The 22,989-nt window shown below is 37.8% G+C and overlaps 1 protein-coding gene across 3 annotated transcripts in view; it reads right to left on the bottom strand.

The window, feature by feature from the left end:
- The window catches only part of RICTOR (RPTOR independent companion of MTOR complex 2), a 126,840-nt gene that overhangs the window by 74,100 nt on the left and 29,751 nt on the right, over positions 1–22,989 (bottom strand). For all 3 annotated transcript variants that reach the window (XM_043488494.1, XM_043488496.1, XM_043488497.1), the window contains one exon: positions 17,935–18,032. In XM_043488494.1, coding sequence (XP_043344429.1) covers positions 17,935–18,032 — 98 coding nt within the window. The remainder of the gene's footprint in view (positions 1–17,934; positions 18,033–22,989) is intronic.

The following is a 22,989-nucleotide window of genomic DNA, read 5'->3' as shown; positions in this document are numbered from 1 at the left end:
AGTTTCTCAAGTTATTTACTGGACCTAACCGAAAAGAATTAAAAAGAAAATCAATCATTTAAGTAACATGAAGTATCAGAAGGGTCTTCAAGTGCTACTGTTAATCTTCCTAAGTATGAAGTTACAAGGACTTCCCTGGTGGCTCAGATGGTAAAGAATCTGCCTGTAATTCAGGAGACCTGGGTTTGACCCCTCAGTAGGGAAGATCTGCCAGAAGGGAATGGCAACTCACTCCAGCATTCTTGGCTGGAGAACTCCATTTACAGAGGCACCTGACATGCTACAGTCCATAGGGTCACAAAGAGTCAGACACAACTGAGCGACTAACACACACACACACACACACGAAGTTACAAACATCTTATTTAACCAAACAGAAAAAACCAAAGTGACCAGCACAACTGCCTTTGTGAAAAGCACAATACTGTAGCAAACAAAACCTAATGATATAAATTCACTATCCTACTGGTAGGATCCTTGTAAAATTTCCTGTCCAATTTCCTCTTCAGAGACAAAAAAAAAACCAAACAAAAACAAAAAGAGATGTGCAAATAGAACAGGGCCTGGGCCGGAAAGAGGGGAGCGTGGTGAGGAGCAGAGAATAGACTGTGTGTCCACAGGGCTGCTGCGAGGTGATCCTGGCTTTCTGAGTGTGGGTGGCAGCCATGTGGCCCCAAGACCGAATCCGGAGATCCAGGGCCCACCCACTTCTGTTCCACACCGCCTCCCACTGCCCAGTGGCTGGGGGCTTCCCTTCTCATCACGCCTGGTGGCTGTCTGCATCAAGACATCCTGGAGAGCTGGCACCTGTGTCTACAGAGGGAGGCATAAGGTGGATGTGCCAGGTGAGACATTCAAAGGGACCCTGGCTTTGGGGAGGCAGTTCTGGGAACCCAGGTCTACTGGCTCTAGGCCAGGAAACCTTGAACTTTGGCCTGCTTGGTCAGGATGCATGTCCTCTCCCCAGGAGATGTGGCCTTGGAGCCATGTGTTAGAGCTAGAGTGCCTGGGTGTGTGTCTGCTTCTGCAGCCAAGATTGTCCTAAGAGTGCCTACTTTTGTAGATAGTGCTGTGGTTTTAGAGGTGTACCCATGTGGCGCTAGTGGTAAAAAACCTGCCTGCCAATGCAGGAGGCATAAAAGACGGGGGTTTGATCCCTGGGTGGGAAAGATCCCCTGGAGGAGGAAATGGCAACCCACTCCAGTATTCTTGTCTGGAGAATCCCATGGACAGAGGAGCCTGGCAAGCTAAAGTCCATAGGGTCACAGAATTTGACACCACTGAAGTGACAACAAACAGGGGATCGGTTCAGTTCAGTTCAGTTCAGTCGCTCAGTCGTGTCCAACTCTTTGAGAACCCATGAACTGCAGCACGCCAGGCCTCCCTGTCCATCATCAATTCCCGGAGTTTACCCAAACTCATGTCCATGGTGATGCCATCCAACCATCTCATCCTCTGTCGTCCCCTTCTCCTCCCACCCTCAATCTTTCCCAGCATCAGGGTCTTTTCAAATGAGTTGGTTCTTAACATCAGGTGGCCAAAGTATTGGAGTTTCAGCTTCAGCATCAGTCCTTCCAAGGAATATTAAGGACTGATTTCCTTTAGGATTGACTGGTTGGATCTCCTTGCAGCCTAAGGGACTATCAAGAGTCTTCTCCAACACCACAGTTCAAAAGCATCAATGCTTCGGCACTCAGCTTTCTTTATAGTCCAACTCTCACATCCATATATGACTACTGGAAAAACCATATCCTTGACTAGATGGACCTTTATGTTTAGGAATACAGGAACCTTAGATACTGTAACATTTTCACAGCAGGGAGAGACTACAAAAATGATCACTTTATGTGGTAGGAAAATGCTATATAAATAGGTAAATAGGCAAAACAAGCTAAAAAAGCTTTCCTTCACAGGGCTCTATCCAAAATGATTATACCGGTATTCCTATAAAATTCTTAAAAAGTCTGAAATATGATAAACAAAGCTTTAAAGGGTCAAAGAATATGAAAAATTTATTGTTTTTATCGTGTTCTGCTGTATCATATTTTAAGTACTTTAATACTGAGAAGGATAAGACTTTTTACACAGCCATATAGATTTAAAATAAGAATGTAAGATTTCCTAAGCTTTGGGACAAGAGAGGACATTTCCATACCTCTAAAAAAGCAATGGCATACTAAAATTAAAAGTTAAATAATATATTCTGCTATGTCCTAAGTCACTTCAGTTGTGTCCGACTCTTTGCGACCATGGCCTATAGCCTGGCAGGTACCTCTGTCCATGGGATTTTCAAGGCAAGAATACTCAAGTGGGTTGCCATTTCCTCCTCCAGGGAATCTTCCCGACCCGGGGATCAAACCCAAGTCTCTTATGTCTCCTGCATTGACAGGTGGGTTCTTTACCACTAGTGCCACCTGGGAAGTCAATATTACTAGTAAATAATATATTATTCTAAAATATTTATAAAAACATGACAGGCAAAAAGGTTTAGGCCCTATATTAGTTTGCTAGGGCTGCTGTAACAAATAAGCAAATTGGGTGGTTTATACAAATAAATTTACTTTCTCATGATTCTGGAGGCTAAAAGTTCAATATCAAAGTGTCTTGACAGAGTTTTTTGCTCTTAGGGCCTCACTCCTTGGCTGGTAGATGGCTATCATCTCTCTGTGTCGGCACATGATCTTTCCTCTGTGTATGCTGTGTTTTTATCTTATCCGTTCACCAATCACACTGGATTAGGGACCACCCATAGGATTTCATTTCACCTTAATTACCTCTTTAATGGACCAAGCTCTAAATGGAGACACATTCTGAGGTACTGGGAGTTAGAACTTCAACAAACAAATTGGTGAGGAGGTTGGAGGGGGGACGTGCAGCACAATTCAACTCGTAACACCCCACCCTCACAGTAAAGTAATACAGGCAGGTGCTTAGCATGTGAAAGTCTAAACAAATTGCAAAAAGATTAATAAGAGGCAAAGAAAATGCACAAAACAATTTACTGAAGATAAATAAACATATATCCTATTTCAAAATCTGAATCAAATACACTGGAAAATGCTATTTAAATAAAGTTTAACAAACAGGCAAGAAATTGTCTTTCAACATGATTATACTAAATAAAAAAACACATTGCTGATGGAATTATAAACTAAACACATATGGAAAAATAAGCTGGAAAAATGCAACAAAATCAGGACTTACTTTTGATCATTTCTACTAATAAAATAATTTAAAAAGTAAAGTAGGTTCTTTCAGATGTTCAAGCTGGATTTAGAAAAGGCAGAGGAACCAGCGATCAAATTGCCAACATCCGTTGGATCACAGAAAGAGCAAGAGAGTTCCAGAAAAACATTCATTTCTGCTTTATTGACGACGCCAAAGCCTTTGACTTTCCAACAAACTGTGGAAAACTCTTCAAGAGATGAGAATACCAGACCCCTTACCTGCCTCCTGAGAAATCTGTGTGAAGGTCAAGAAGCAAGTTAGAACTGGACAAGGAACAATGGACTGGTTCCAAATCGGGAAAGGAGTACGTCAAGGCTGTATATTATCAACCTGCTTATTGAACTTATATGCAGAGAACAACATGCGAAATGCCAGGTGGGATGAAGCACAAGCTGGAATCAAGATTGCCTGGAGAAATATCAATAACCTCAGATATGCAGATAACATCATCCTTATGGCAGAAAGCAAAGAGGAACTAAAAAGCCTTTTGATCAAAGTGAAAGAGGAGAGGGAAAGAGCTGGCTCAAAACTCAACGTTCAAAAAAGAAAAAGATCATGGCATCCGGTCCCATCACTTCATGGCAAACAGACACAGAAACAATGGAAACAGTGACAAACTTTATTTTCTTGGGCTCTAAAATCACTGCAGACGGTAACTGACACCATGAAATTAAAAGACACTTGCTCCTGGGAAGAAAAGCTATGACAAATCTTGACAGCATATTAAAAAGCAGAGACATAATTTTACCAACAAAGGTCAGTCTCGTCAAAGCTATGGTTTTTCCAGTAGTCATGTATGGATGTGAGAGTTGGACTATAAAGAAAGCTGAGCGCCAAAGAATTGATGCTTTTGAACTGTGGTGTTGGAGAAGACTCTTCAGAGTCCCCTGGACTGCAAGGAGATAAACCAGTCAATCCTAAAGGAAATCAGTCCTTAATATTCCTTGGAAGGACTGATGCTGAAGCTGAAAATTCCAATACTTTGGCCACCTGATGCAAAGAACTGAGTCATTGGAAAAGACCGTGATGCTGGGAAAGACTGAAGGCAGGAGGAGAAGGGGATGATAGAGGACGAGAATGCTGGATGGCATCACCAACTCGATGGGACATGAGTTGGAGCAAAATCCAGGAGTTGGTGATGGACAGGGATGCTTGGTGTGCTGCAGTCCATGGGGTCTCAAGAGTCAGACGTGACTGAACTGACTGAACTGAAAGTAGGTTCAAGCACAAGATCCTCATGACATGATTTACAACAATAAGGAACTAGAAATAAATGTTCATAAAGGAGAAACCTTTGTAGCAGTATTAATATTACAGAATACTGAAACACAAAACATGCTAAGTCACTTCAGTCGTGTCCGACTCTTTGTGGCCCCATGGACTGCATCCCACCAGGCTCCTCTGTCCATGGGATTTTCCAAGCAAGAATACCGGAGTGGGCTGCCATGCCCTCCTCCAGGGCATCTTCCCAACCCAGGGATCAAACCCACATCTCTTACATCTCCTGCATTAACAGGTGCGTTCTTTATCACTAGAATCATCTGAGAAGACTGGAAACACAAAGAACAACCTGCATAATGTATCAATGAGTTAGGGAAAATATTCTTTAAAATATACATTTCTTAAAAAAAAAAAAAAGGTATATACTTTTTTTTAAGAAGTCTACACATCACCATTTTATCACCAAAAAACAAAGTACAATCACAGGTGATTTATTTTTTCTTTCTGTGCTTTTCTGTATTTTATAAATGTTTACAATGATTATCTATTACTTACATAATTTAAGAAGGATTATATATATAGTATTCATAAATAATAACAGAAGTAGCATTTATCAACTATTAATCATGTCAATCCTAGAAAGGAAGTAATATTTTAGTAATAAAGACAACGAGACTAGACATGGTACTAAGACTTCCAAACACCACGAAGCTATGATTAAACAGTAAAGCCAGAAATGAAACCAAACCAGTCTGAGTCCAGAGCCTGTTGAAATGTGACTCTACTTTTGTATTAACATTATTTTCATACAAAAAGCAAAAACAAACACATACACACAAAAAAACAAAAATTTACATGGGGGAGGCAGTGGATTTAAAAACAGAATACCTGAACATTATCATTTCCCCAGCCTCAAAAATGGTATGAATCAAGAATCTGGAGAACCATACTCTTGGCTATAAACACATAAAATGAATTAGTGAATTTATTATATTTTTCTAGAACAGCTAGCAAAAAACACATACAAACACTGCCCATTTCAAAGGATTAACAAATACATAAAAAGACTGCATTATTTAAAGACTTAAAGATAAAAATACTTAAAACTGCATTACTAGAAATATGGAGTATTTGAGATTTCACAAATATTTTCGATTACTATCACTGTCACTGTATGGTATCATATATTAATAAAAGAGAAAATTAAAAGGACATCTTATCATGGTGTTATCACTTAGATTTTAGATATGTTCTAATCCATAAACTTAACAGAAAAATGAAACTCAGAATCTGTTATTAAAACATAAAATATTGTGCTTCTAAAATGGGGAAAATGTTAGCTTCTTAAAACAACTCCATTTCTAAAAAGGCAGTGTTTCTATTCTTCTGCTACATCATGTTAATAAAATGAAATGCTTTGAAACTCAAAAATAAAGTATAAAAAATCTTATCCGGTCAAGACTTAGTTTCTCACCGAAGTACGTACTTGGTTCTCCTTTCCTGCATTTTCTTTTTCACACTTACTAGATATCCTTGCCGAAAACTATAGACTCAGTGAAACATAATTTCAAAATTATCCCCCTTCTCAAACCACAAAATATATGACTGTTCACCATTAAACATTTGCTAGAATTAGCAGTTTTGAAAGGTGAAAAAAAAATTTTGTCTAAGTTATTATTTTGATTTCCTAAAAGAACACAAAATTTGGAAATTATTTAGAAAGGAGTTTCATTTTCTGCTACCTAATATAAATGTATTTATACTGAAAGAAATGTTTCTGAGAAAAATGTCCACTCAGCTGGAAAATGGAAAATCACAAGTAACTTAAAACAGTTTTCAGTGAAATGTATTTGTCATAATCATCTGCCTATTCTCCAGGGATAGTAACAGATATTAAGGCTATCCTTTCAACAGTGGCTAAATTGTGCTTTCATATTGTTTGAAGAGGAACTAAAGAGACTCTTGATGAGGGTAAAAGATGAGAATGGAAAAGCTGGCTTGAAACGCAACACTAAAAAAAATAGTATCATGGTATCCAGTCCCATCACTTCATAGCAAACAAAAAAAGTGGAAACAGTCACAGATTTTATTTTATTTATTTATTATTATTTTTTTTTAGTTGGAGGCTAATTACAATATTGTAGTGATTTTTGTCATACACACAGATATTATTTTATTGGGCTCCAAAACCACTGTGGGAGGTGACTGCAGCCATGAAATTAAAAGACGCTTGCTCCTTAGAAGGAAAGCTATGACAAACCTAAACAGCACATTAAAAAGTACAGATATCACTTGGCTGCCAAAGGTCTGTATAGTCAAAATTATGGTTTTCCCAGTAGTTATGTACAGATATGAGAGCTGGACCATAAAGAAGCCTAAGCATCGAAGAATTGATGCTTTGGAATTGTACTGGAGAAGACTCCTGAGTCCCCTGAACAGCAAGGAGATCAAACCAGTCAACCCTAAAGGAAATCAACCCTGAATATTCATTGGAAGGACTGATGCTGAAGCTGAAGCTCCAATACTTTGGCCACCTGATGTGAAGAGCTGACACAACAGAAAAGACCCTGAGGCTTGGAAAGACTGAAAGCATAAGGAAAAGGGGGAAGAAGAGGATGAGATGGTTAGACATCATCAACCACTCAATGGTCATGAATTTGAGCTAACTCCAGAAGACAGTAGAGGACAGAGGAGCCTGGGCTACACTGTCCATGGGATCACAGAGAGTTTGACACAACTTAGCAACTGAACAATTGTTTCCAGATATATAGAAGAGGTTTTAGTAATCAGTCTTAATCAAAATATCCCTTTTGAATTAGAATTATCCCAAGTGGAAACTAAACTTTCTATATGTAAATAATGCACATATATCAGGAGTAAGAAATTAGAGAAGACACTGATAAGATTCTAAATTTTCGACTATCAAAGAAACATAACACTTTTACTTTTAATCACCAGGAGTTCATCTATTGTTAAGTTTCAAAATATTAGGAATAACTTATTTTAATAAAAAAAATTTATAGTGATTTACTCTCTTACCAATCACCTCCCAATTTAAATAAACAAATCTTACAAATCAAATCCTTTTACTTTTAACTCTAGCAAAGAGGTGGGCAGAAACAGCAAGAACAACACTGAATTGGTAAATTTAAATAACAGGAATTTCATTCTGCCTCAACTACTGACTGAATTACTAATTAACCTTCAATCATTAAGTAACAAATTTTTTCAATTCCATCTTAGCTATTATTGGTAACTTCCCTTCTCCTGTGTAAAATATTAAAATGTAACAATGCCTGCCCTATTACACAGGTTTGTTAATAGTAAGAAAAAATTACTGTTTGAGAAATCATTGAAAAATCTTTCAAAATACAAGAAGTAGCAACTTAATAGTCACTTAAAATGCTAAATTATTAGACATCACACATTTCATTGGCATTCTGTTGCTTCCCACCCCATGTGTTTTTATGATTATCAGTCACAAAATACCTAGTTTAATATCACTAAATAGAAAAAAATATATATCACTAAATAGGATCAGAGTTCAGGCAGAAGTTGTAAGAGAAGGCTAACCTCTTATTATTGAAAGCTGTAAAGATGATGTATCTTAGTCATATGGAAAGTGTTTGAGAATGAAACTAACCTAAAAGAAAAGAGGTGAGAAATGGAGAGAGAGAATACAATTAACATATTTTCAATCCTTAGGTCATTCCGCCTGAAATTAAGATTTTACTTTTGGTCTTGCTCGTCATGAAAGCAAATAACTTCCTTTTTAGCCCAGTTGAATTAGGTTTGTTAAATTTGTTACTTATACATCAACTTAAGCATTCAATACCATCCGAAATTCACAACTATTTCATGAGCGTAACTATTAAGCTTTTTAATATAAACAAAAATATTGCTACATGATATCTTATATCTAAATGGGGTATGGGATTTCCCTGGTCCAGTGGTTAAGACTCCAAGCATTCACTGCAGGGGGCACTGGTTCAATCCCTGGTCAGGGAACTAAGATTCCATATGCCACATGGCACAGACAAAAAATAAATGAATGAATGAAGAGGTGAAGGTTTCGATAACATGTCACTGGTATAGTGAAGGACAGGGAGCCTGTAGTGCTGTAATCCATGGGGTCTCAAAAGAATCAGACAAGACTCAGCGACTGAGCAACAACCCTGGTATGTTCTGCTTAATAAAATCCATGTGCAGCATCAGTCAATCCATTTGTTATCCTTAACTCACAGAACTTCCTTACAAACTAAGTATCTCTGACAAATATAAAATACTCAAAGGTGGCTATCAACAATATTATATTTTGATAAAGTCAGAAGTCTTAACCATTTCTAGGTAATAAAAATCCCTGAGATGCTTATTAAAATTATTAACTTTAAAAAACATAATGATCAGCTAAAACTGGACAGTTAAATGCTATGACCATTTTACTTACAGGGCTTTGAGGGTTAACTGAACAGTTCTCCTAAAGAAACAACAGAGAGAGTAACCCAAACTTTAAAAAATCTTGCCACAAATTAGAATTCCACAGCATAGTCTTTTTAGAGGGTAATTTATAAGTAGGTTTTAAAATAAAAAGTACAAATGCTCTTGGCTAAATAATCACACTTTTAACATTCTATTCTGCATGAAACAGTATGTAAGAGTGTTACTAATGCATTATTTAAAATGGAAAAAGAAGTAGGGAATACTTGCATTTTCTAATGATGGAATGATTAAATTACAGTATATGTATTATGCATATGTATATATATTTGGACGCATAAACATATATATGGATGGATAGATATGCACACACACATCTATCAACACACATATGCAGCTACAAAAAAGCAGTGGATCTACACTTACAGAAAAAGAAAGGGCTCATGATATCCTGGGAAGTGGAAAAAACACAAACCACAAATCTCGAGATCTCATTAAAAAAAACCCTTATGAGCACATATAATAAATGTTAAATAAACTGAGCATTATATCAGACACTTCTAGTTTAGCTTAATTCTTACAACATAGTAAAATACACACACATACACATTTATAATTATGCCAAAGAAGAATAAGAATGAATACCCTCTAGTGGTAATTTCTGAGAAATAGTCCTTTTGTTGGGGTGAGGAGGTGGATGGGAAAGAGATGTGCGACAGGAGTTTCACTTTTTACTGTATATTGTTTAATATCACTATTATTTTTATATTTAATTTATATAATTTTGAAGCTTTTTTAAACAGAACAAGATTCCTCTGGAGCTTTTCATATATGAGATTAAATATACGCAAAGTTAAAATGTAAAAGAGCTAAAATATTTTCACCTTTAAAAACAGGTCTTTAGATTATCAGCATGTTGTCAGTTTTAAAAATAGAATGCTAAGATTATTTTCATCAGCAGCCTGTTATACACAATACTTTAGTGAAATGATGTCAGAAGGCAAGCATGGGTGTGTGACATTCACATGGTCCTAGGATCACATCACTGGCACCCTCTCTTCATACCTTAAAAGGAGGTTTAATTCTAGAGATAAAGCCCACCCTCTACAGCATTTCAGCCCCATTGATCTACTAAATTAACTTAATCCTAACAGGCAGGGCTATACTTAAAACAAATGTTAATACAACAGAAAACTCTTATTCAAACTGCAAAATCATTCCAATGTAATACCTTTAATTAAACACTTGCAATGTGCCAAGATTTGGGGAAGAGAGGGATATAAGAGTAAAAAAATAAATACTACATATTTCTTATGCTTAATAAACTCAGTTTAAATAAGAGCACAACACAATAAATAGTAATGATAACAAAAAAACATAAAATTCAGTAGACACGTATAACCTATTACAAGAACACAATGAAGGATGACCAACTAATTCCTGTCTAACTAGTCTCCTGGAATCATAACCCTTTTTCTTATTTTCTTATTCTGCAGAGCTATTCTTAGAGACTTCTAAGAATTTCTAAATATTACACTGTAAGTTAATGAACTTACAGATTGTACCCAAAAAACACCAACTCTGTAAATATTTTTTAACCTAGCTTGAACAAAATGGAATTCAAAGATACATTTTATTATGATTTAAATTCAATAAGCATTTACTTTGTGCTCAGTATTTGGAGAAATTTTATAATAAAACCTACAGACATTTATTTAAAGTACTGGCTCTTAACTGAGATGATTCTGTCCCCTAGGAAACATTCAGCAATCCTTGGAGACATTTTTGCTTGTGACAACTGGTGGAGGTGTCCTACAGGCATCTAGTGGGTAGAGGCCAGAGGTGCTGCTAACACTACAATAAACAAGACAGCTTCCCCAAACAAATAATTATCTGGCCCAATAAGTTGACATTGCTTAAGCTGAGAAACTCTGTTACAGTAACAGCTTACCAATCTCCAACTCAAGCTATTAAACAGACTCACCTTTTTATAGTCAACAAAAATTCCTGAAAATAACAAAAAAATGAAAAAGAAAACAAAAAACAAACCCTAAGTTGTAAAGCATTATCTGGTATGGAGCACATATTATGTGCCAAGCACTGTATTGGGACCTTGCCTCTAACTGCAGCAAAACTATCTCTGAGTAAAGAAATCTGTCCAACATTGCCTTGCTAGTTAGGGTCAGAGATGAGCTATTAAGACCTCACTCACTTGATCTGAAGCTCCCACTTTTCTCACTGTTATCACCAGGCAGTCAAAGCTGATTTTACCAAGTCCCATGTTTATGGACTTTACTAGTGGAAAAGCCTCTCACACCCTGACCCAATGGTTAGGCTCTCATATTCCAGAAAAATTCTTGTAAGTTTGCTTATCTGATTGTTAAATCCATAAATAACTTAAAACAGAAAATAAAAGGGCTGCTACAAGCTGATACCAGAGCCAGAGAGAAATGTGAAAACTGTACACAAAGGAGATGGCAAAACAAAAGATAAAAGTACAAGAAGCTCAAAAGCCTAGGGCCTTCAAAAGCCTAGGGATTTTATTACAGAGACACGTCATTCTATACAGTGATACGATGGGGCAAAGGAAGGAAGAAAATAGAGAAGGAAGGAGCACTGAGGGAAGGAGAGAGGGGAAGGTGTACGGAAGGGTGAAGAGAGAGGAAATGAACCAGGGAAGGAGGTAAAAAGAGGAGTAGAAGGAGAAAGCAGAGGGAAAGAGAAACACGAGATGAGCCTGGAAGAACACAGATCAAAGAAAGACCAAGTGGAGGGAACAACTTCGTGAAAAACCATGGGAAAAATTCAAAAGGAAACAAAGAAATGGAGGGGGGAAAAGGGGAAAGAGAGCAAATGACCTTAACCCATAAGAAATGGAGATCTAGACAGAAATATATGGAGAACAGAGAAGGGAAAAAGAAATCTATCCAACAGATTACAAGAAACATGTTTAATTCACTCCTAATTCAGAAAGTTCTATACACACACTGTCTATGTTTAGTAGTTATTAGCCACAGACAGGTGGCTATAAGCACAGAAATTTGTTTTAATCTGAACAGAGATGTGCTATAACATACACAAATAGCACAACAATTATATCAAAGAAATTCTCACACTGTTAAGCAAGTTCTAGGACCCACAACAGATTTCCTAACCTGGGCGTCTTGCAAAGGGACTGAGAACTCCCAGGGAATTTGACCTTGGAGACCGGTGGGAGACTGAGCCACTGGGTGCAATCTCAAAAATGACAAAATAATCTCTGTTCATTTCCAAGGCAAACCATTCTATATCACAGAAGTCCAAGTCAATGCCCCAACCACTAATGCCAAAGAAGCTGAAGTTGAACAGTTCTATGATCACCTATGAGACCTTCTAGAACTAACACCAAACAAAGATGTCCTTTTCATCATAGGGGATTAGAATGCAAAAGTAGGAAGTCAAGAGATACCTGGAGTAACAGGCAAGTTTGGCCTTGGGAGTACAAAATGAAGCAGGGCAAAGTCTAACAGTTTTGCGAAAAGAACACACTGGTTATAGTAAACACCCTCTTCCAACAACACAAGAGAAGACTCTACACATGGACATCACCAGATGGTCAACACCAAAATCATACTGACTGTATTCTTTGCAGCCAAAGATGGAAAAGCTCTATGCCGTCAGCAAAAACAAGACCGCGAGCTGACTGTGGCTCAGATCATAAAATCCTTATTGCAAAATTCAGACTTAAAGAAAGTAGGGAAAACCACTAGACATTCGGGTATAACCTAAATAAAATCCCTTACGATTCTACAGTGGAAGTGACAAATAGATTCAAAGGATTAGATCTAACAGATAGAGTGTCTGAAGAACTATGGACAGAGGTTTGTGACATTTTACAGGAGACAGTGATCAAGACCATCCCCAAGAAAAAGGAATCCAAAAAAGGCAAAATAGTTGTCTGAGGAGGCCTTACAAATAGCTGAGAAAAGAGACGCTAAAGACAAAGGAGAAAAAGCAACATATTTCCATCTGAATGCAGAGTTCCAAAGAATAGCAAGGAGAGATAAGAAAGCCTTTCTCAGTGATCAATGCAAAGAAATAGAGGAAAACAACAGAATGGCAAAGACTAGCGATCTCTTCAAGAAAATTAGGGAACATTTCATGTAAAGAGGGGCACAATAAAGGACAGAAATGGTATGGACCTAACAGAAGCATAAGATATTAAGAAGAGATGGCATTTAATGCAAAGAACTATGTGACCCAGATAACCAAATGGTGTGATCGCTCACCTAGAGCCAGACATCCTGGAATGCAAAGTCAAGTGGGTCTCAGGAAGCATCACTATGAGCAAGCTAGTGGAGGTGATGGAATTCCAGCTGAGCTATTTCAAATCTTAAAAGATGATGCTGTGAAAGTGCTACAGTCAATATGCCAACAAATTTGGAAAACTCAGCAGTGGCCACAGGACTGGAAAAGGTTAGTTTTCATTCCAATCCCAAAGAGAGACAATGCCAAAGAATGTTCCACACAAGTTCTGCACAACTACACTCATCTCACACGCTAGCAAATGTTCAAAATTCTCCAAGCAAGGCTTCAACAGTACATGAACTGAAAAATTCCAGATGTTCAAGCTGGATTTAGAAAAGGCAGAAGAACCAGAGATCAAATTGCCAACATCCACTGGCTCATAGAAAAAGAGAGTTCCAGAAAAACATCTACTTTTGCTTTATTGACTATGCCAAAGCCTTTGACTGTGTGGATCACAACAAACTGTGAAAAACTCTTCAAGATGGGAATACCAGACCACATTACCTGCCTCCTGAGAAATTTGTATGCAGGTCAAGAAGCAACAGGACCACACATGGAACAACTGACTGATTCCAAACAGGGAAAGGAGTATGTCAAGGCTGTATATTATCACCCTGCTTATTTAACTTATACGCAGAGTACATCATGCGAAACGCCGGACTGGATGAAGCACAAGCTGGAATCAAGACTGCCAGGAGATATATCAATAACATCAGATATGCAGATGATATCACCCTTATGGCAGAAAGCAAAGAGGAACTAAACAGCCTCTTGATCAAAGTGAAAGAAGAGTGGAAAAAGCTGGCTTAAAATTCAACATTCAAAAAACTAAGAACATGGCATCTGGTTCCATCACTTCATGGCAAACAGACTCAGAAACAATGGAAACAATGATACTTAATTTTCTTGGGCTCCAAAATCACTGCAGATGGTGACTGCAGCCATGAAACTGAAAGACACTTGCTCCTTGGAGGAAAGGCTATGACCAACCTAGACAGAATATTAAAAAGCAGAGGCATTACTTTGCCAACAAAGGTCCGTCTAGTCAAAGCTATGGTTTTTCCAGTAGTCATGTATGGATGTGAGAGTTGGACCATAAAGAAAGCTGAGCGGCAAAAAATTGATGCTTTTGAACTGTGGTGTTGGAGAAGACTCTTGAGAGTCCCCTTGGACTGCAAGGAGATCAAACCAGTCAATCCTAAAGGAAATCAGTCCTTAATAGTCACTGGAAGGACTGATGCTGAATCTGAAGCTCCAATAATTTGGCCACATGATATGAAGAACTGACTCACTGGAAAAGACCCTGATGCTGGGAAAGACTGAAGGCAGGAGGAGAAGGGGATGACAGAGGATGAGAATGTCTGGATGGCATCATTGACTCGATGGACATGAGTCTGAGCAAGCTCTGAAAGTTGGTGATGGACAGAGAAGCCTGGCGTGCTGCAGTCCACGGGGTCGCAAACAGTCGGACAAGACTGAGCAACTGAACTGAGCTGAAAACACACACACTTATCTTCCAAGATTTAGTACGAAAAAATATTAAATATCTCATTGATATTTCATACTAATTACATAAAATGATAAGTTGGATATAGTGTATTAAATAAAATTATTAAAAATAAGTTCACACTTCCTTTTACTTTTTCAGTGTGACCTGCTAGAAAATTTAAAATTACAAAAGTGGCTCACATGTGTCTACTGTATTGTACTTCTCTAGAGTTTAACACCGCTTTAGGACTCATTCTCCAAGCTAGGCTTCAACAGTACATGAACCAGGAACTTCCAGATGTTCAAGCTGGATTTAGAAAGCATAGAGGAACCAGAGATCGAATTGCCAACACCCACTAGATCACAGAAAAAGCAAGAGAATTCCAGAAAAAATCTACTTATGCTTCACTGACTAAAGACTTTGATGATGTGGATCACAAAAAACTGTGAAAAATTCTTAGAGAGATGGGAATACCAGACCACCTTATCTGCCTCCTAAGAAACCTGCCTGCAGGTCAAGAAGCGTTAGAACTGGACATGGAACAATGGACTGGTTCCAAATTGGGAAAGGAGTACGTCAAGGCTGTATATTGTCACCCTGCTTATTTATACACAGAGTACATCATGCAAAATGCTGGGCTGGATGAAACACAAGCTGGAATCAAGATTGCCAGGAGAAATATCACTAACCTCAGATATGCAGATGACACCCACGCTTATGGCAGAAAGCAAAGAGGAACTAAAGAGCCTCTTTATGAAAGTACAAGAGGAGAGAGAAAAAGCTGGCTTAAGTTCAACGTTCAAAAAACTGAGATCATGGCATCTGGTCCCATCACTTCATGGCAAGCAGATGCAGAAACAATGGAAATAGTGACAGACTTTATTTTCTTGGGCTCCAAAATCACTGCAGATGGTGACTGCAGCCATGAAATTAAAAGATGCTTGCCCCCTGGAAGAGAAGCTATGACAAACCATGACAGCATATTAAAAAGCAAAGACATTACTCTACCGACAAAGGTCCATCTAGTAAATGCTATGGTTTTCCCAGTAGTCATGTTGAACCATAAAGAAAGCTGAGTGCCAAAGAATTGATGCTTTTAAACTGTGGTGTTGGAGAAGACTCTTGAGAGTCCCTTGGACAGCAAGAAGATCAAATCAGTCAATCCTAAAGGAAATCAGTCCTGAATATTCATGGGAAGGACTGAAGTTGAAGCTGAAACTCCAATATTTGGGCCACATGATGCATAAAGCCAATTCATTAGAAAAGACTCTGATGCTGGGATAGATTGAAAGCAGGAGAAGAAGGGGACAACATAGGACAAGATGGTTGGAAGGCAACACCAACTCAATGGACATGAGTTGGGGCAAGCAAGGCAACACCAACTCAAAGGACATGAGTTGGGGCAAGCTCCAGGAGATGGTGAAGGACAGGGATGCCTGGCGTGCTGCAGTCCATGGGGTTGCAAAGAGTCGGACACGACTGAAGGACTGAACAAAAAAAGGACCCATTCTGGTGCCAAAGTGAAATAACAGAAATCACTGCCATTCTTACATTCATTCTTCTTTTAGAATCCCAGTTGTAAACGATATGGAAGTACGTAACTAGATGTCAACCTGATTATGACATGAACCAGGAGATCAAACAAGACATAAACCTCTATTAACTGTTTTTAACAGTTAAATGAAGGCAAGTGCTAAGACATGTTACTATTAGACCTGGGTGAAGAGTGATGACATAAAACTGGAAAATTTAATAGAGCAAAATCAGGAGATGCAATTTGTAACCTTGAAATAACTCTAGGTCTTAAAAACCTGACATTACCTGAGTAGTACACTAAAGAAACATATTTGAAGATTTTTGATACATTCATAAAAATGAAACATTCAACAAGGACATTTTTGAAAACCCCTTCAAAGGGCTTATTCAATGTTTTTGAAAGTTTTTTAAAAAATCACTGTCCTCACTCATACAAGATAATTTTCTCATGTTACATAAAAATAAATCCCAGAATGTTTCATTAAGAAAAAAATAAATGTATATTTCAGTAACTACGAAAAGAAAAAAACGAATCTACTTTTTATTTATTATATAACACCTTACTGGAAAAAAAAATTTTGTTACATAGTGACTATATTCTTACCCCTTCTATTTGTATGAAATAAAATCAAATTCAAGCCACAGTCTAACTACCAAGTAGCAAAGAATTAAACATTTTGGAAAGATTAAAACAGCGTGACTCAAATTTTAATGTACACCCAAATTCATCTGAGATGGTCATTAAAATGTAGATTCTCATTCAGTAGGTCTGGGGTGGGGTTGAAAATTGTCCATATCAAACAAACTCCAAGGTGACACCAATGTTGCAGGTCTACGGATCACACTTTTAGTAAGCAGCTAAAACACTTCTTCCTACATTTAAAATGTATAAGGCACTGTACTCAATATTTGTAACAGCCTATAAGGGAAAAGAATCTGAAAATGAGTATATATAATCTGAATCAAATGCTGTACATCTGATACTAACATGATGCTGTAAATTAACTAAACTTCAATAAAATATAAAAATAAAACATAGAATAATTTATATTTAGTAAAGTAAAAATGTAAATTTTCCCAAAAGGAAGCATTCTATTTTCTATTTGTGGCATCACCTCGAATAACAGGTATTTTAGTGTTTCCATGATTTGGCTGTTCAGCATTACCAGGCTCCCAACCATACCAATCCATCTATAATACTTGGGAATTCTTGGTGGCTAATAGAGATCAGGTTAATATTTATTTGGGATAAGTGCCCTAACATTTATGTTGAGTTCTGAGATCCAGATAATGGGAAGAGAGTATCAGGAAAAGGAAAGGAAGTGGTAATATCTCTCTGGAAATTATTACATCTATGAAATGCAACACACCATACTCATGTACCGACATATTTATCATATGATACCACAAAAAATGAATATTAAAAGGCAACAGAATTACATCCTTATGTGACTAATAGTGGAGACTGAATTACTGATTTCTCAGTGATTTCTTTTCCCTTTATTCTCTGCTGAATCTACCAAATATTTGACAACAAACATCAAGTACTTCTCATTATTCAAATATACTTTTAAAATTAAAAACATATGACAAAAATCCATGAGAAAGGGCCAAGGAAACACTAATATTGAGGGAATACTGAAGAATTTCTTGTTAACGGTGGTTAAGATATATCTTTTAAGTACAATAAGGAAAAAATAACTTAGGATGATAATGTAAAGACTGAAGTTACTTACCTTAGTGAAGTTATTCAGATGGCCTAGCTTTCTCATATTTGATACTCCTTGCAATTTGGCCACATTTTGGAGAATCTCCCTTAAGTTATCAGAAGGTTCTAGAACAGATAAAATAATTTAACATAATTTTAAAAGATTAAGATAATTTTAAAATAATTTTATTTTCCCTAACAAAACACATGAAATGTGCAGTATTAAAACTTCACAACTTTGACTCGGTTTTTTTAAAGTCTTACATTCTGTCTCTAACCTACCTACTTAGGAGACTTCAAAGTTTATGTGGATGACTCACTGAATGACCTTCACCTTTCTACTACATTTATACCTGTGGTCCAACTCTCTACATCACCTGCAACTATTTAACCACTAATTCTAAAATTTCAACCCCAACTGCAAGAACACCTTTCACTTCTGGCTATAATGTAGTAACAGAAACCATACAGTCTTATTTGAATCAACCCAAAAACTGAAAAAAACATATAAAACAACAGTTCTCAAAACACTGGACATTAAGAAGTAAAGAAAAATAATCATTGAGAAATGAAAAAGAAAACAAAAATGCTTTACAACTGCCCTCAGTTTACTGTCATTAGAGTGTTTCCAGGCCTTGGTGCCGAGAGGAGATACCCAGGCAAACTGAGTTCAAGAGACAGCTCAGAGTCCAAGGAGAACAAAGAGCATCAGAGAACAGCGCACTGTACAGAGAGAATACTGAACGTCTGCAAAAGGACCCTTTGTGCAGCCGTTACAGCAATAGCTGGTGCATGTGTATGAGGAAATTATCACTCGAAAAAATTAAAGGGATGAGCATCAGTGTTTACACAAGACAGGGAGCAGTGCTTGTTTCTAACGGCCATACTGAAAACCTTAACAGTGCATGGGGCATTGGACAGAGTATTCAGAAAAGTCTTGGCTCAGTGGTAGAGAACAATCATGCACAGACTAAACATTTCTTTGATTCTACCTAACAAATCTTTGGGCTTCCCTGGCAGTTCAGGTGGTAAAGAATTCGCCTGCCATGCAGGAGGCCCCATTTTGATTCCTGGATTGGGAAGATCCTCTGAAGAAGGGGTAGGCTACCCACTCCAGTATTCTTGGGCTTCCGTGGTGGCTCAGATGGCAAAGAATCTACCTATAATGTGGGAGACTTGGGTTCGATCCCTGGGTTGGGAAGATCCTGGAGGAAGGCATTGCAACCCACTCTAGTATTCTTGCCTGGAGAAACTCCATGGACAGAGGAGCCTGGGAGGCTACAGTCTATGGGGTCACAAAAAGTCGGACACGACTGAAGTAACCAAGCACACAGCACACAACAAATCTTCAAAGGAAGACTTGAAAGAATCAAACTGTTTCCAAATAACTAAAATGTCTCAGACCAAAGCTCAGTAATAACCATAAAAGAAAAACAGAAAACATCTAATGAAGCAAAATTTACAATGACTAGTATCCAAATATCATCAGACATGCAAAGAAGCAGGAAAACATGACTCATAGTAAGCAGAAAAATTAATCAACTGAAAATTACCCAGAACCGACACAGATATTATTAGGTTGGTGCAAACATAATCGCGGTTCGGGGCTGTGAATTTTAAATCATTATAACTAGGTTCAAACACATCTTTATTAATCAAAATAGGAACCATTATAATCAACACATTTTTGTCAACAAGAAATAAGTTTGTTTATTCCTTTGGCGCAAAAACCCATGCTTCAGGATTTGATAAACTCTTGGAAAGCATTTTCCACATCCTGCTGGTTGTGGAAGCATTTTCCATGCAAAAAGTTATCAAAATGCTTGAAGAAGTGAATCAGTTGGCAAGAGGTTAGATGAATGCAACAGATGAGGCAAAACTTCGTAGCCCAATTCGTTCAACTTCTGAAGCATCAGTTTTGAGACGTGGTCGGACGTTGTCATGGAGAAGAATTGGGCCCTTTGTGCTCACCAATGCCAGCTCGAGGCTTTGCAGACTTCAGTGCCTCTCTCATCAATTTGCTGAGCATTCTTCTCAGAATGGTCTCAGGGGTATTTAAAAAGCTGTAGTGAATCAAACCAGCAGCAGATGGACAAACGGTGACCATGACCTTTTCTGCTGTTAAGTTTGGCTTTGGGAAGTGCTTTGGAGCCTCTTCTCGGTCCAACCACTGGGCTGGTAATTGCAGGTTGTCATATAAAACCCACTTTTAGTCATGCATCACAATCCAAAAAAAAAAAAAATGGTTCTTAGTTGTTGCACAGGATATAGGAGAAGACGACACTTCAAAATCATTTTTTTTGTTTGCTGACTAGGCACCCACTTATCAAGCTTTTTCACCTTTCCAATTTGCTTCCAATGCCAAATAACCAAAGAACGGTCGATACTGAGTTCTTGGGCAACTTCTCATGTAGTTTTAAGAGGATCAGCATCGATGATCCTCTCAATTGGTTGTTGTCAACTTCCGACAGCTGGCCACTGCACCCCTCGTCTTCAAGGCTCTTGTGTCTTCTGAAAAACTTCTTGAACTACCACTGCACTGTACGTTCCTTAGCAGTTCCTGGGGCAAATGTGTAACTGATGTTGCAAGTTGTCTCTGCTGCTTTATGACCCATGCTGAACTTGAATAAGAAAATCACTCAAATTTACTTTTTGTGTAACATCATTTCTCTAGTCTAAAATATAAACAACAAGTAATAAATCACTAGCAAAAAACCAAAGCAAGAAATGTGCATTAAAATTATGCATAACATAATCACATTTATTTAAGACTATTTAAGACTATTCCAATATCAAATGGCAAAGTCCAATATCAAATGACAAACCTCAATTACTCTTGCAACACCTAATAGAATCAGCAGAAAAGGACATTAAAACAATTTTTATAACTGTAGTCTATGTGTTCAAAACCTTAGGGAGAGGCATGAAAAGTGTAAAAAGCACTCAAACTGAATTTCTGGAGATGAAAACTATAGTGTCTCAGATGTAAATATCCTGGATGAGATAAAAAGCGTAATAGCTTTTATAGAAAGTAAGAGTTGTGAATTTTGAAGACAAAGCAATAAGAATTATCAAAAATATAACACAAAGGGAAAAAGGAAAAATGAAAAGACCATCAGCAAACTATAGGGATTCAAGCAGCTTAACAACATTGCAATATGTGTAACCGGAGTCCCTAAAGAAAAAAGTTTGGAATAGAAGAATTAATTGAAGAAATAATAGATGAAAACTTTCCAAGTTTGACCAAAGTAAGCCAATAAATCCAAGAAGTTCAGTCAATCCCAAGCACAAGGAAAAGGACCAAAACTAGACCAAGGTACACCATAATCAAATTACTCAAAATCACTGGTAGAGGAGAAATCTTAAAAGCAACCAGATTAAAAAAACACTGCATGGAGAAGGAAACGGCAACTCACTCCAGTATTCCTGCCTGGGAAATCCCATGGACAGAGGAGCCTGGTAGGCTACAGTCCATGGGGTTGCAAAAAAAAAAAAACACTGCAGCCATGAAATTAAGACACTTGCTCCTTGGAAGGGAAGCTGTGACAAACCTAGACAGTGTATTAAAAAGCTGAGACATCACTTTGCTGATAGAAGTCCACATAGTCAAATTTATGGTTTTTACAACAGTCATACACAGATGTGAGAGTTGAACCATAAAGAAGGCTGAGCGCGGAATTGATGCTTTCAAACTGTGGTGCAGGAGAAGATTCCTGAGTCCCCTGGACTGCAAGGAGACCACCAATCAATCCTAAAGGAAATCAATCCTGAATATTCATTGGAAGGACTGATACTGAAGCTCCAATACTCTGGCCACCTGATGAGAAGAGCCAACTCGCTAGAAAAGACCCTGTTTCTGGGAAAGATTGAAGGCAAAAGGAGAAGGGCGTGGCAAAGGATAAGATGGTTAGACAGCATCACAGACTCAACAGACATGAATTTGAGCAACTCCAGGAAATAGTGGAGACAGAGGAGCCCAGCATGCTACAGTCCATGAGGTCTCAAAGAATAGGACATGACTTAGTGACTGAACAACAAGGACAAGTTACATACAGAGAAATAAAGAGAAGAATGACAAATTTCTCTGGGAAAACAAAGCAAATGAGAAGACAAGGGAACACCTTTAAAATACTGAAAGAGAAAAAAAAAAGCTTTTAAAATGCAAAAACAACCCTTAGTTCACCTGTTTTACGAAATCAGGCCAAAGCCAGAAACTGCCCTGTGGTTGACAATCTACCAACCCTTGGATACAGTGTCAATATTCAAGTTATTTTTCTATTAACATATTTAGCATCCTACTTGCTTTAAACAAAAGCACAATCTAAAAAAGAAAAAATTGTCACATTATTGGTATTTTACTTTAAGACCCGTTATGACTTTCCTTTGAGATTTTAATCTGTTAACATAAACTAAGGAGCTATTTGTTTTGAGTAAGTGTTTTTCTCAGCAAATGAAACATCACATTTCTACAAATTTAGCTTGCATCTGCTTCTCTCCATTCTGTTATACTCAACGTGAGCCATGACAATCACACATTGGTTAGTGTCAAACCACTAAGCATATTACATATCCGAGCTATCTCCAATCGCTTTGAAATTGCTACATACTAAGATCAAACCCCACCAGGGTCTCCCTGGTGGCTCATATGGTAAAGAGCCTACGCCTGCAATGTAGGAGACCCAGGTTCGATCCCTAGGTCAGGAAGATCCACTGGAGAAGGAAATGGCAACAAAACTCCAGTATTCTTGGCTAGAAAATCCCATAGACGGAGAAGCCTGCAACCACGGGGTTGCAAAGAGTCGGACACCACTCAGTGACTAACACACAAGATCAAAATAGTCAATCTTATGGGAAATCAATCCTTAATACTCATTAGAAGGACTGATGCTGAAGCTGAAGCTCCAGTATTTTGCTGATCTGATGTGAACAGCCAACTAACTGGAAAAGTGCTTGATGATGGGAAAGATTGAGGGCAAAAGGAGAAGATGGTGTCAGAGGATGAGATGCTTGATGGCATCTCAGATGCAATGGATGTGAATCTGGGCAAACTTTGGGAGATGGTGAGGGACAGGGACCTGGCACG

The sequence above is a fragment of the Cervus canadensis genome, chromosome 16, assembly GCF_019320065.1.
Source record: "Cervus canadensis isolate Bull #8, Minnesota chromosome 16, ASM1932006v1, whole genome shotgun sequence".
Taxonomy (NCBI): Eukaryota; Metazoa; Chordata; class Mammalia; order Artiodactyla; family Cervidae; genus Cervus; species Cervus canadensis.
This window is presented reverse-complemented; position numbering and strand designations above follow the sequence as displayed.